General features: G+C 39.7%; 1 protein-coding gene across 18 annotated transcripts in view; it reads left to right on the forward strand.

Moving 5' to 3' along the window:
• IQSEC1 (IQ motif and Sec7 domain ArfGEF 1) overlaps positions 1 to 15,319 on the forward strand; it is a 357,083-nt gene that overhangs the window by 281,610 nt on the left and 60,154 nt on the right. The window contains exon 1 of one of the 18 annotated variants that reach the window (XM_030043636.2): positions 4,512 to 4,676. The exons of 16 other annotated variants lie outside the window; for them this stretch is intronic. In XM_030043636.2, coding sequence (XP_029899496.1) covers positions 4,612 to 4,676 — 65 coding nt within the window. In that variant the 5' untranslated portion in view covers positions 4,512 to 4,611. Of the gene's footprint in view, positions 1 to 4,511; positions 4,677 to 15,319 lie in introns of those variants that run through there. One more of the 18 variants, XM_030043637.2, reaches the window with a different exon arrangement.

The following is a 15,319-nucleotide window of genomic DNA, read 5'->3' on the forward strand; positions in this document are numbered from 1 at the left end:
CAGTGGTACAAAGTGAATGAACTAGCAACTATAGTGAATGAGCCGGTTGTCAACAGTAAGCTCTTCCCATGGTCAGCCAGCCTGCATGCTTCAGAATTATTTACCTCAAACTTCTGGACTGACCTAGTGAGCATAAGTTCATAGTTTGAAATCTTTGTCTACTTCCTCTTGCACAGACATTACCTAGTTCCTTATTTTTTTCTCTAAGTCACGTTGATTTTTTTTTTTTTTTTTTTTTTAATGGAGCAAAGGTAACTTTGTGTTGTACGATTAGTTGTGCTCCAAGAAATTGCCAGGAATAAGGATACTAAGACATAAAAAAATCACTTTCCTGTCTCCTTACCCTGCGCTACATATTTCTACGGTATCTTGGTGGCAGCTCTAATGCTAGTTAGTTGTCAAAATAGCAGTGAGATAACAACAGAGTATATGGCCTCTGTATGTCCTATTGGTTCTGCCAAAGTTTCCTATACAAAGTGCAGATAAAGAAAGTGGTACGGAAGCCCACACTGGCTCTGTATTGTTAGAAGAGCCTCTCCTGCCGCTGTCTTCTAAGGCCTGAAACATCACCTCTGCATAAGCACTGCACCTATGTAGTCAGGAGAGCAAAAAAATGTAGCTACATGCCACCAAACAGTTGTCCTAAAAAGCCAAGCCTTGATGTCTATGAAAAATCACCACCAATTACCTGAGTGAGAATGGGTTATGCACTATGGATTATGGTTACTGTCACCTGAGAGAGAATGGGTTATGCAGTATGGATTATGGTTACTGTTATGTGAGGGAGACTGGATTATGCACTATGGATTATGGTTCAACAAAGATGGTTTTGGAATGTTGAAACATAGACAAAAAATCCCTCCAAAAATAATTGCATCAGGCTGCCTTGACTCGGAAACCACAATGCCATCTGCGTAGTGCAGCAAGAATTTGTTTTTCTGTGTTTAATTTCCCCTGTTGGAATACATGCAAGATCTTAAATACGTAGATGATTCTGACATTTAATCTGTACTTTAGGTTTTAAAGACTTACTAAAACAAGAACTGATTTAACAAAAACTTTGTAGCAGAATGGTCGAAACAAAATTGAGAATTCTGGATGCTTGACACTGGGGGGTGGGAGGGAAGCTGTAACAATTAGCCAGGTAGTGTTTGAAATGGGATGTGTTAGTATTGCTTGGTTGTTTGCTTATCTAGCGTGTTCAGATCTGCAGAAGGAAGATTGTTTGAAGCGGGTCCAGAAAAGCACATTCTTCAGAAAATTCTGTGATTGCTTTTGAGGTCAGAGCTTCTCGGCCACCCTTTCCAGTACATATTCTCCTTCACAGCCCACGCTAAAGCTGTCTGCACTTGGTTTCTAAATGGAAACTGGTTTCCAAAGGAGCAGTTGACTTTTGTGGACTGCTTATGTCTGCCTTGGATTTCTCTCTGTTTACAAGTAGAGATGAAGCTTGATACAGGAGGGCATTGAGTCAGGACCAGAAAAATGTGGGATTGTTGTCTATCCCAGAACTTCTGTAGGGAAGAGACTGTCTGGGTAACCATGAGATGTTGAAAGTAGGCATTGCAGTGTAAATAGTCCCGGGTTATAGACTTGCAGTGACATTACTATCAAAACAGTCAGTGTAGGTGTGTCCTTCCTTAACATATTTGAGTTTCACTGAAAGCTAGTTAAACCCAGGCTTATTGGAATCTATGCCTAATGCTTCCTTAGGAAACTATGCAAAATGCACACTTGATCCAAATGTTTAACTGGTTTATGTAAAAGTTGCTTTGATTCTTTTTATCATCCAGGAAGATGCGATTAGCTCTCATGGTATGTATTGTAAATAAGAGGTCTGTTGTATATACAGCACAAGGGCACAGCTGGGCCTTTCATTGCACTCTTTCTTGTACCTGATCTGTTTGAGCAACATTTTTAGTTTCTGACTAAACTTCTGAGTTTCCCCAAACTACAGAGATCAGCCAGTGCTGCTTTTATGTGCTAGAGTATTTCCATTCCTAAAAAGTATAGTGCAAATTGCTCTGCCCCTACACAAAATTGCACTCGATATTGTGCAAATGATTATGAATGAAGCCTTTAGTGGTAAACTTACCAACTACCCCCCAACCCCACCCTCCAAGAAAGGTTCTTGTTTGCTTAATTAGCTTCCCCTTCTCCAGTACCCTGGCATCTAAATGAAGACAAGGAGTGTCTGTGGTTAGACAGTTTGCCCAGCTTACATAGACATGATGCTTATTTTCATGAAGGGAAACTTAATTTGGAAAGCGAGATGTTTTGATGGTTCTATGAAACAGGAAACCCAAAAGTTAAAACTTGTCTTGCTTTCTTGCGTTATTACACGATATTAACCATATGGGCCCTACTGTTTTTTGAAACACTAATTTCTTTGTACCTATAGGTAGCACTATTTATCTACTGGTTTTATGGTGCAGTTTCAGCTGTTCTTTTGACCTGAAAAGCTAAAATTGCTGTAGGAATGTTCTACCAAAGAAACAGTGACTTAGCAAGTACTCTTCAAAATTATTTGATGTTTAGATCAGCAGAGGAACTCAGACTGCATTTTGAGCAGGAGCAGACAGTTGATAAGGTGATGTTCCCTCGGGACAAGTTCTGGTACTGGCTGACTCCTTGGATCTTCAGCACTCGGGTTAACCTTCCAGATATGCTGCAAACCCTTCTCTTTTCTAGGCTTTGGGAGAGGAAAGCTGGGAAAGCATTTTTGTTAAAATATGTGTGTAAAATGTTATTGGGTGTGAGAAAATGATATAATTTCAGTGTTCTCATTTGCAGGTGTGTGGTTTCTACATAAGAGGCGTATATAAAAATTAAAGCACCTTTTATGGTATTCTAGGAGATGAGATGGTTTTCATTTATGAATTACTAAGTTACAATTAACTCTGTTTAGACTTGACTTCTTGCAATACTTTAATCACTACGTGGTGAATCTGCTTGAAAAAAATTAGGAAGGATTGTTATTCATGTGTCAAATACTGTGATGATGAAACTCAGTTGGTGTGGTTTTTTGGTTTTTTGGTTTTTGTTTTTTTTTTGTTTTGTTTTGTTTTTGGTGTTTTTTTTTTTATTCTAGTGAGGAATTCTTGCTTGCCAGAACTAGCTTTACTATTGAGCTACCATGTGTTTGGAGGAGGTGGAGGTTTCTTTCCATTCCCATTTAAAAATGCTGTGAGAACACTGAGGACATGATGCAGCAAAATCCACAAGCTTTCTAGGTCAGGTTTCAGTGGAGCAACAAAGGATAATAATTATAATCTTTTTGGAATTACTCATTTTTATCCAAAATTCTCATTCTGGTGGGTATTTTTTTAATAATAAATCAACTACTCTTCCAAAAATTGTTGTTCTCCTGTCACCAGGCCTCCACAGCACTTAATGTATTATCTTGGGTGCTTTTTTCTTTCTGTGAGTTTCATAGTTCACTTTCTGCCTTGCAATCACGAACCTCAAACCATCTCATACTAGTGTAACGCATATAAAAACGATGTTTTATGGAAAGTAAATAGGATTTGGATTATTGTGCTAATGTTCAGAACAACAACAGGGAAGTTCAGATGATGCTGTTTTGAATGTGTGTGATGTTGACGAAAGCGCTCAATTTCCTCACCTGGTTGCGTGCCTGGGAATAAGTGTAGGGAGAAGGGGTTGGAATATTTGCCGCCAGCACAGCTGCTGCCGTTGCCTCAAGTCAGGATTTTTTTAACAAGCTAAATTCCTTCTTCACATTCTTATTCTGGTGCATCTGAAATATTTTTAGCTTTGCTATTTAGCGTTGCTCTTTCCACGGACATCTCTGGGAGTTTCAATGTGGCTGCCAGAAGCCTTCGACGAAATGCAGCCACACCCTTTGTTGGAGGGAGCTTCTCTTCCCCTCTCAGATGCCTCCAGTGTCTATGTATACTTTTTCACTTAAAATAATTTAAAAGACAATTGTTTTGTTGTTGGTTTTTTTGTTTTTTTTTTTTGTTTTTTTTTTTTTTAAGCAGATGAGGTGGGCAGGGAGAGCTGAAAACAGTTGGACGTTCCTTGACCACCATAAAGAAAATCCTGAATCTTGACCAGCACCTTTGCTCCGAAGGCCTCCCCTTTAAAAGTCCCCAGAGCCTATTTTAAAACTTCACCCTTGCTGCCGAGGGAGAGGTCCGCTGCGGGTCCCGGAGCCAGGCCCTTTACGTTGTCATTAATAGCGCTCTGGTTTTAATGAGGCACGAGCCAGCGCTCCGCGTTTTTAGTCTCCGGAAGGGCCTCGGGCGCTACCTGAGCGTTGCCGGGGGCCGTTTGGGCCGGCTCCGGCGGGCACCGAACGGTGCCCGCCGGAGCCGGCCCAAGCGGCCCCCGGTCACGGTGCGGGCCGTGAGGCGAGCGGCTCCGTGAGGAAGAGCGGTGGCGCGCGCCGCGGCCGTTGGCGCCTCGCGTTCCCCGGGCAACCGTCCTCCGCGCGCGCGCGCGCTCCCGTCCTCCTCCCCTCCCCTCCCCTCACCCTCCCGCCAACCCGAGCTGTGCGCGGCCGCTGTGAGGGGAGCGGGCGGGGCGGCCTTGAGGGGCGGCTATGGTGGCGGCGCGGAGCTCCCCGCCCGCGACTTCGGCCCAGCCATGTGGTGCCTGCACTGCAGCTCGGAGAGGACCCAGTCGTTGCTGGAGCTGGAGCTTGACAGCTGGTAAGCCCTGCCCGGGGGGTCGGGGGGTTTGGGGGGGGGGAACCCCCGGGCGCCCTCCCGGCCCTGCTCGGCGGGGAGCCCCGTCCTGTCACACAAAGGGCTCTCCGCTCCGTCGCTGCCCGGCCTCGGCGATCGCCGTTGCGGCAAGCTGGTAAGGAGCGGCAGCCCAGAGCCGCTCCCGACTGGCAGGGGGCCCGGCTTGCCGCTGGGGTGACCCCCTTTGTCTCTGGGGTGCTGCGAAGTTCGCGGTGACCGTGAACGCACGGCGGTCTACGGCCGGCGGCGGCTTTCTGACGATCGTGTGTTGTTCTGGAGCTTATGTCCCGGGTTGAGGAGGGGGGAAGAATTACAGTGCCGCCTGTCTCGCAGGGACGCAAGTTTGAAATCGCAAGCGTTTAAATGTGGTATCAAAAGCGTACCCGTGCATACGCTGCTGCTAGTCGGTGGCAGATGAGGTATAAAACCGCCAGAAGCTTTTTGAGAAAAGTGCTGTTAGGGTGTGATCTGACTTAGCGTGTGCCTTGCCGCTAAGATCTATACATGAGTGTACGCAAGCATGAAAACACTTCTTTTCATTGAGCTTGATATAGTGCAAGAAATCACATGGCTGGTGTCAAACAAGCGGCGAGTTCTACTTCAAAGCCCTGGTACATACTGTTCCCGGTGTCCGAAATCGACCGGGGGAGAGACCAGGAGACCCGGCGATTTAACTGTCAGCGCGGGAAGGTGCGTTAAATTCAGTGATAACTGCCTAGGGTAAATGATCGTTTGCGACTCATGCCCTCAGCCAAAGGAAAAAAAAAAAAAGAAGAAAGAAAAGAGAGTTTAGTTTAAAGGCCTTTGAAGTAGGGATACTGAATAACCGATGAAAGAAAAATAGAAAATGGGATTTGACATGTTAATACGTACAGTCTCTATTGTTATGATGTTATTAACGACTAAAATAATGTGTGTCAAAATCACAAAAACACAGTACTCTGTTACATGAGCTACTTGAAAACTAGATGTAGGAACTAGTTTTTCTTGTGCAATATTGTGTGTAGATTATGATGGACTAAAATAGTTACCCTGGCATGTGCACTTTATCTTCAATGCATTGTGAAAGGTTATTCCACCAAATAATTCAATGAAATTCTGAGCTGATCAACTGTTAAAGAAATGTCCAATTTAAGTAAAGATAGGCAACATCTTAAAATGGGTGTGTGTGCATGTGGAAAAATAGAAAGGGAGGAAGTGACTAGATTCAGTGTAACTACATATGAATGCGACAGTGTCTTTTCTGGAAAAGAAAGGAAAAATGGTTTTTTGATAAAAAAAAATGTTTTATAGTACAGTTCAGTCACACAATTAATGATCCTTAAGCTCATTTTTACCCTTAAGGAAAATAATAAAGTTGAGCTTGTAAGTTTCCTGGGTGGAGTTGGTAATGTTTGAAGAAGTGATATTACATTTGCACGGCTTGCTACAATACATAATTAGTAAATGTTACTTCAGTTACAGGTTTGCCTGTATTCACACAGTTACATTCTGCTATTCAGTCATTGTTTCAGACTTTTTTCCTCCATTTGCACATTGCTATGCACTTCCTTTCAGTTAAACTTGATTATTCTGCCTGACGTGTTAAAAGAGGAATTGCTGAGTACTTAGTTTGGATGGTTGCATTTAACTGTGTCTATTCTTGTGGCAGATATCCTTCATATAAACGCAGAATTCATTACATCTATCTAGTGCTTTGGGAGAACTTAAGCCAAGCTGAATGAAATGACCCGTTTCCCATTTTACTTCTACTTTTGTACCAGATTTGTTTTGTTGTTGTGATGTCCTGTTCTAGTTCCTGAAATTGCAGATATTGAGAGTACTGTTACATAATAGTTAGCTGTTTTTTCCCCCTCTTAGTTAATAGGTGCTCAATGTTGGGGTTTCATGTGTGAAGTAAGCTATTATCTGTTTTTTTCCTATTTCTGCTAACCTGAATGATTATCATCAAAGATACTAACTGTAGTACAAGATCTGGAGCTAACCAGTGAAAATTATAGCACTCAGTGTATCAACAGCGTTTACTTGTTTCTTTGCCCCTTTATAAGCTCTCTGGAAATCCTGGTGCAGTTAATAAACAATTTGTAATTCAGTTTCATCGAATAAATTGCAACTGTCAGGTAAAGAAAGCCAAGGATTCGGTTTTTCACCTGAAAAGTACAAATACCAAGTTGAACAGTAATTCTGATTTGTTATTCTTGTTACAAATCTATATTGGAAGGTTGCTAGGAGTTGACACAGTGAATTACTGCTGGGCAAGCAGACCTCTGCTGGAGAAGGTCCCTTCACTAGCAGTTGGCAGGGTGTTCCTCTTGAGAACTGGGAAGTGATTTCTTAGGATAGACAGCCCCGTGGCCTTACATGGTTTTCCTCACCCTGTGACCACTTCATATTTGCAAAATGAAAATTCTCTCAAGAGATCTGCGTTTCTATTCATATGGCTATAGAAAGTATTCCTCCATATATTTAGTCTTCATGAGAATACTCTTCCATCACTTGGAGGCTGGGATTTTTTTGTGCCTTTGAGGATCTAGAGGTTAGGCACTAGGTCTTTGGGTGGAACAGATACTTTGAAACAACAGTTTACCTTTATACTGATCATGTTTTCTGTGAAGTATAAAGATGGCAGTTCAAGGATCAAACTTTCTGAAGAGGAAGATCTCATAATTGCATAGCTGATTAGCACACTTATGTGATTACTCTAATTATGCTTGCAAACTGTATTTGCCCTGAACACCAATAAGAAGTAGCTGTGAGTTATAAAAGCTGGCCTAAAAGTAGCCAGTCCTCTGTTGGTAGATGCAAGGTGTCATCCTGAACCAAAGCCAACATTTGTGGAAATGCTACATGTAGGTGTTTAACATCTCCTCACATATTTCTGTTGTGCTTCATGATGTTTAACACCACTCATACTCAGACTTCAGGTGTCTCTAGCAGAACATTGGGAAACAAGAGTGCTGGAAGTGAGATACTGCTTTCCTAGTAAAACATGTCCTTTTGCCTGCTCTGTGGTGATCCAACTGAAATTCAAGACACTGCGTTGCCTTAACTTTCTAGCCTCAGCTGTGTGACTCTCAGTGAGTAAAATTGGATTTAGCTGGCTATCAGGGCAGCTTTAGTTTGGAAATATTAATGCTATAAAGATGTCCTGGAAATTATCCACTAGGCCTTCACAGAATCTCAAGAACCAAACTAATGCACCCTCTTTGCTGTAAACCCATGCGGCTTCCAGTTTCTGCATGATTCTGACAGGTGCAAAGGAATGGTTCAAGTTACTGTATTTTTGAATATGGTATTTGGGGGGGGGGGGGGGGGGGCGCCCCCCCCCCCCCCAAGAAAACCCCAAACTATGAAGGGCCAAAATTTGAGGAGAAAAAAACAGTGTTGCTTTGAACGTTATTGATACATAAATGTAGATTAGCTGGGTTGTTGTGCCTGTTGTGGCTCTTCATTGTAAGGATTTACCATAATTTGTGAAGGACATTAAGGATGTGATTTTCTTGTGCTTTCAGCATTTACAAAGTTCTTTTTCTGTCAGAATTGATGGCAATTTTATCATTAATTTCAGAGCCGGGCATATTTTAATCATACTAGGTGTCAATCAATTATTGCTTTTTATGTTTATTTAATAACAGAACTGCAGGAGACCTCAGAAACTGTAATCAAGATGGAGCCCTGATTGCTCTATTTGTTACATTAAATAGGTGAGGATGTGCCCTTAACCCAGACACTGCCTGATCAACAGAACAACTGGAATTATGAAGAGAAGAATCATGGGTTTGGGGAGAAAGTGTGTTGGTGTGCTGTTTTTGTTAACCGTGCTTTGTTTGGATGTCATTTATGTTTAAACAGAGTATGGGCCACAAGCCAATTTCATATTCCCAAGTTTGCTTCTTTATTTTTGTTGTCTAAGACGACTGTGTAGTTATAAGAGCAGAATCAGGCCCTGGATTTGGAAGTTCAGTTTTAGCATCCTGTATATTGTCATTTTATGTCAAAACTTAGGTAAATACAGATTTTGTTTATTTCCTACATCTTTGTTACGCAAAAATAGTTACTGATCACGGGCTCTTTTAGCAAGACTTATTAACCAGAAGTATTTTAGTTACATAGCCCTTCTTGTGTCTTTCAGGAATTCATTTGAATTTTATTTGGAGGAAGGACAATTCTAGTTAGGGTACAGGCAGAGATGGCAAGTTTACTGCACTGCTGTGATTTGACTCCAGGTTTCCAGAGAGGAACAGATGCTGCTTTAATCCACTGTAGCACAAAGCCCTAGTATTACATTAAAGGGGACTGCAAATTTAGCTAAATAAACCTTCTTTTGCTTCCTTACAATAGACAAAAGACTAGAAACATTTTCATGAAATTATTGTAAAGATGTCTTTAATAAAATTAAAGTTAAAAAGCCAAGCTTTGGTATGACAAAAAAATCAAACTGTTTTGTCCCTGTGAGAGAAGCAGAAAATTAGAATGATGGCTTTGATAGCCTTTAATACAGGAAATTGATGTAGTATATCTGTTAATCAGATTCTTTTAGTAGTTCAGTGTCATCCAAGTTAAACTTGTGCTTAAAAACAAAGGACCCACCTCCCTGTTGCCTTATGTTGTGCAAGCACAAACAAAATGCAACAGTTATGATTTGGCTTCCTTTTACATAAGTGGCTATGTACAGGGCAGGGTAATAGAAAAAGAATCCTAAGCTTGTTTTGGGGGGTATTTGCATCATTTAGTCAAAAAAATTTCAGTCACCCCTAAAATTCACCAGATGAACAAGGATGGATGCATCACGAGTTTAAATGTTTTGGTAAGAACAGAGGAAAAGAAAACTAAATTCCTTCTGTTTTTTGATATATACATGACCTTTCAGGTCATCTTTATGCAGTGTAAAGGAAGCAAGGATGCAAACCTGATGGATTTTCTGTTGCAGGGTATGTTTACAGCCAGTCCTAAAACTGCACTACAGGAAAGTTCACAATTTGACTTTAATTTAATTTTCACTCCCCACCTTTGTGGTAGAATGGACCAAACTCAATATCAGATCACATGGAGATTAAATACAGCAGTGGCTGTGGGTATTGTACCTTAGACAGCTGTATGTTGGACTGTATTTAACTTGAGTTTAGTGTATTCTTTTTAGTGTAGCCTACAGCCGTAATGATTATAGTTGTGATCCTTTCAGTTTTCATGAGTCAAGTTGGGGTAGGCCATGTCAGTACTTGCACTGAACTCTAAGCATAAATCTTCAGGAAGGAACGGATGATTTAGTTGGAAGCACTTTTGCCTTTAAAGATAATACCAAAGACAGGGTTTCCCTCATTGTTTGGGGAGGTTGTGCTGAGGAAGTCATCGTTCAAAAGAGATGCACAGCAGTGTTCCTGATCCAGCTGCAGTTCCTAGGGGTCTAATAGTACACGTAACAGAACAGGCCTGTATAAACTCCTGACTTTCTGGTCATGTTTCCGCTTAATAATAGCTTTTCTCTCAATCTAACTTCCCTCTACACTTTCACTTGGGAATAAAAATTATCTTTGTTTCTCTTTCTTACGAGGTTCTGCTTTATTGTAATGTGCTGTGAAACAGCTGTTGAACTTCCATTCTAGAGGTGTCTGGTGTGATTCTCATGCTTTGAAGTTAACGTTTCACAGGGTGTTGAATGTTAGATAATGTTTTCAGCTGGTCTTAGATTCTTGAAGGAAAGACAGTTCATTATTGGGTTTTATATATTCTTTTTTTATCTTTTATTCTGTGAACCTCGTTTAGAAGACACTAGTGATGTGAAGCATTTAGTAGAAACTGGTTTCAAGAAGGAGCTGATTCTAATGCTTCAAGTTTTGGGAGAATGGAACTTTACAGCTAATAGTTTCCTATTAATACGAGCAGTTAAGGCTCTGTGAAATTGAGAGAGAACAGAGGTTTTCCAAGCCTTAATGGAAATTGTCCCAAATGGTGGCAACCTGTTGCAAACTTGGATTCCTTTTTTGTAATTAAGATGTGATTAAGATGTTTTTGATTAGCTTAGCCTAGAAGAAAAGAAGTATTTCAGGTTTTCCTGTGCTGCCACAGTGCAGCATGTTACACAAGATCATTTCTGACTGGTTGACATTTTCAAAATCTGTCTTTGCACAATATTTCATTTTCAGTTCGCAAAATGGTGACTCGTGTTTACAGGAACTGGACTTCTACCCTTGTCCTAAAGGACCATTTTCCATTGTGGAAAGATCTATGAATTAAGTTGTGGTAAAGAGCCTATAAATTCTAAGAATGATCCGAGTTCTGTATTTTAGACCCAATGTGCTTTTGTGGTTGATCAGCCTCACGTGCAGCCCCCAGCTAAGACAAGCTGTATCAGCAGAAGTCGGTGCAGATTGTCAATGCTTCTGGGAGCAAGAGTTGCAGAGCTGTACTGGGCATCTGTGTGCTACATCGAATTGAAGCTGCTACAAGCTGCAGTACAACATAACGATTGTGCTTGTTCTGTGTATGTGCAATAATTCCTCTATTTTTAGGTACTGATTGGAAGTAGCTAATAAAATTATTTAGAACATAGGAGCAGATCTTAAAATTTGGTAATAGATAAGCTGTGTAAGGAAAAAGTTCTTGGCTTATAGTAAGCTTTGAAATAGCATTTATAGGTCTCCAAGACAGGAATTGCTACTTGTGTTACTTTTTTATTGTGATCAGTGAGGTGGGTCAGAAGTCCTACTGAAAGCCTACATTTAATTCCTCAGTAACAGAGAAGATCTATAAAATATATAGACTCAGCATAATGGAGAGGAAATGTAAAAGGAAGGAAGTTTGTGAATGAGAAAAAGCATCTGTCAGCTCTTTAATGGATTTAGAAGTTGTAAGCAATCTTCTGAGGTCTCATTTTCCTACAAGTGAAGATTTACATGTAGTAAGACACAAAATATCTTTCTGAGTATGTCTCCAAATATCTTCTGTATTTGAGCGCATTGCCTTGAATATAAGTAACATCTAAAACATTTTCTTTTCCACCAAACTCCATACTTCAAACAAAACAACTCTTACCATTTTGTTTCCTTAAACATTTTGTTCTGTACACTTTGATATAAACCTTGGGTGTGTTGCAGAGGATAAAAATCTCATTTTTATGAGGATTCCTGTGATTAAGGACTGGTTAGCAGTGATTCTGTTCCAGTAAGTTACAACACAGACCTCTCTCGGTGCATGCAGAATGCTCAAGGCCAGTTGCTGTTCTCACTAACTTGGTAGCAATGCTCTGAACTTCACTGGAAGCAGCAACAAGGGTTCTATATTTTCATCCATTTTCTTTCCTACCTGGTGAAAGTTTCCCATGCCCATTTGCATTTATGTTTATCAAAATTATATTGTTCTTCCGTAGAGAAAACTAGTAGGGTTTGTCTTTTTGGTTTGGTTTTTTTAGACTTGGCGTGACGTAGTTGGCAGTCAAAATGCAGGATTTGTGCAGTGTTTAAAACTGAGTGATACTTTCATATTATGTATACTTCTAGATTGAGTTAGATCAGTAAAAGCTCTTTCTCTGGTCAGACTTTTAACAGTACATGTTCCTTTGGATTGGCTTTTTTAAGTACGTTGCTCTCTAACCTTATGACATTTATCTGTAACTTCAGAGAGAAGTCAAACAACCACTAGAAGTTGAACAATGCCTTTCTTTCTGATTTTAAAAGTGGGAGAACTTTAGCCAACTATTTCTTAAATCCAAGTGAGAAAACAAAGTATCTCATGTTTATCAGTGTTTTAAAGCACACCACATTAGATAATAACAATATATTATTAACTAATTGAAATGGGATCCCTTGGTTGTTTTAAATAGGTCTCTCTGCATAACATTCTTTTGCTACTTAAGTGAAAATATGGCCAAAATTAATAGAGTTTTGATGTGATCTGTGACTTTACCCGATCTAGTGTCCAATACAGAATGATGGTTTTGTTGTCATTTCTGCTGTGTGGACCCTCTGCATGCACTTTGGTTTATGATGTTTCTTAATTTCCCTCTGCCCAGGCACACAGACGTACTTGAAAGGAAAGGCTGGCCTGCTCAAAAATTGTTCCTAGCTCTCTATACTGCTTCTTATTTGTAATCATTTTGAATACTAAAGGGGCAAAACCTTAAAATGAGTCAAATTATAGGCTTTATCAAGTATATTTGATCTAAGATGAGAATATAGTTTTGTTCTAGGTATGAAATTTCAATGCCTGAAACATTTATTCAATAAACAGGATTTCATTAAGGATCTTTAAACTAATTCATGTTTATATGATATACAGTATATAAGAGGGGAAAGAATATTATCCACCAAGACCTGAATGGAGAGAGGAAACTAGTATTTAGTCTCTTATAGAACCTAATTGCCAGCAAGCTGATTTCTCAGCAGTGCCATTCTGTATCACCTCTTCCTCTGGTGGGCTTGACACAACAGCTGAAGCCACAACAGAGGTGAAGTACAAGGATAGCTGGTATAGGACACCAAGGATTTTTGCATTATATCAAATGCTGCTTCAGCTGTGTGTGCAAATCAGTTTTTTTTCTCAGCTGCAGAAATTAAATCTTCCTTTTTAAAATTAGCATTGTGTAAAGGTCATGTCATGATATAACCAGTAGAATGTGTATTAATATCTTACTATCTTAAATACATGTCATATGTAGTATAGATACGCTAAATAAGAGGATTCCAGTTGCTGAATGATATATCTGAATAAATAATAAATAGTTGAGGTCAAATTCTACCACAGCTGCATTGAGAAACTCCATAGATTTCTGAAGCTTATCCTATTGTGTAAGAGTTTACATAGGAGGAACAGGACAAAGTCTGCTAGTGGTAGGTAGACCTTCACAGATTTTGTTAAATGGTCAGATACCACAGTTACACTTATACGAAGGTAAGCATCCTTCTGAAGCATACGTGACATTTTCTGGTGTTAGTATGTTTTACGCTGACACATCAAGAGGAGGAGCTGACCATAAAAACCCTCATTCTAAAAATTGGGCTGATAAATTTGAGAGCTCTTCTTCCAGCCACAAGCCTCAAATTATTACCATAGTCATCTTTTAATAATATTTTATCCATTTTTTAAAAGGGTTTGAAGTGTGGAATATGGTCATTGCTGAATAAACATATGCTGAGTGATGATTAACATAGATTAGCAGAGAATGACGTTGTCTGTGTTTACCTGAGATAGAAGCTAACATTTGTAAGCTGTACTCAAGTTCTGTTGATGCTCTCGGTCTCCTTTGTTACTTTCCAGCTGCTAAATAATGAAAATAAAACACAGCTTTGCCTTTAGCAGATAGGGTTCATAAGGCATTAAATGGGTACTGGGTGAGGTCGGTTCATTGGTTTGTTTGACCCTTCTGTAGTAAATACTTGTGTCTGCTAGCCAATATACTGCCACTGTTTGACTTAGACAAAGGTGATGTGTGAGGTGTTTAACCTTCCTTCTCCTCCTTGGAATCTGAAGATAATCTCAAGTAAGCTCTTTTCAAATGGATATTCTTAGTTCTTAAATCTATTATAAAGGTTGTTCCCTAAAATTGAGAAGTTAGGTAGATTTTTCCTGTGGCTCTCTGTTCATCTTGCTGGTGTGCATCTTCATTTCAGAAGAGGCGGTGCATTAATTCTTACATTCTGTTTTGGCGTGGAGAAAATACTCTCATCTTTCTTCTCCTGCTCTCTGCTACTACTAAAGGCATATAAGACTGTGGGTCAAAATGCCCTTTTTTAAAAAACATTTTTTGTTAATGCCTTTTATAGGTTTATTTAGTGAGAATTAAAGCTTGGTAGTGTCCAAGTGAGTAGATGTTGGGGTTTTTCTGTGGTTTTGAATCCAGGACTTGGACCAGAGAGCAAATGAAGGTTTGCAGTGTGCCCAGTGATACTTGTCTGTGGAATTCTGGTCGTTCTGTCAATGGTTGTCAGACTGTGTTTTAACTTAAGCTGGCTGTTGTTGGCAGTCTTATTACACAGAACATTACGGAATGAACCAGTTGCTTTGTTAGTGTTGATTTCTGAGACACATGCAAATTTTGTCTGGATTTTTTTTGCAATGATATTTAACTTCAGTAAGATGAATTACCTGGGACATTACTTTGATGTGCATTCAAAGGTTTCATTTGTTTTTAACAGAAACAGCTGAATTGAGAGTGCATTCAAAGTAAAACAAGTTGGTCAATATTTCTTTCCTGGATCAAAGCTTTTGCCACTGCCTGTGAATACTGTTGTCCATTATAATGGCTTTGAACTTTTGACAGTGTATATTTGAAGATAGATTGGTTTGTTAATGTTATTGCATTTATTGAATTTGGGGATTTGTATAAGTTCTTAATATAATTGACTTTTGTTTACTAGACAGTACAAAACAGACATGGCAATAAGAACTAGATTCTAATTTGTTGCAAACTGTACTAATAATATAATTCTGCTCAAATGTTCTCAATCCATTGGGGAATATTGTAATGGGGGTGGGGGGAATGCTAAAAAAACCTAGCTTGTATGAACTACGTATGGCTAGTTTTGCATTTTAAGAAGTTACATTAAGAAATTTTTGTGGAGAGTAATTTGAGATAATACAATGCATACATCAGAGCTTTAATTAAATACACC

This window comes from Aquila chrysaetos, chromosome 20 (genome assembly GCF_900496995.4).
Source record: "Aquila chrysaetos chrysaetos chromosome 20, bAquChr1.4, whole genome shotgun sequence".
Lineage (NCBI taxonomy): Eukaryota > Metazoa > Chordata > Aves > Accipitriformes > Accipitridae > Aquila > Aquila chrysaetos.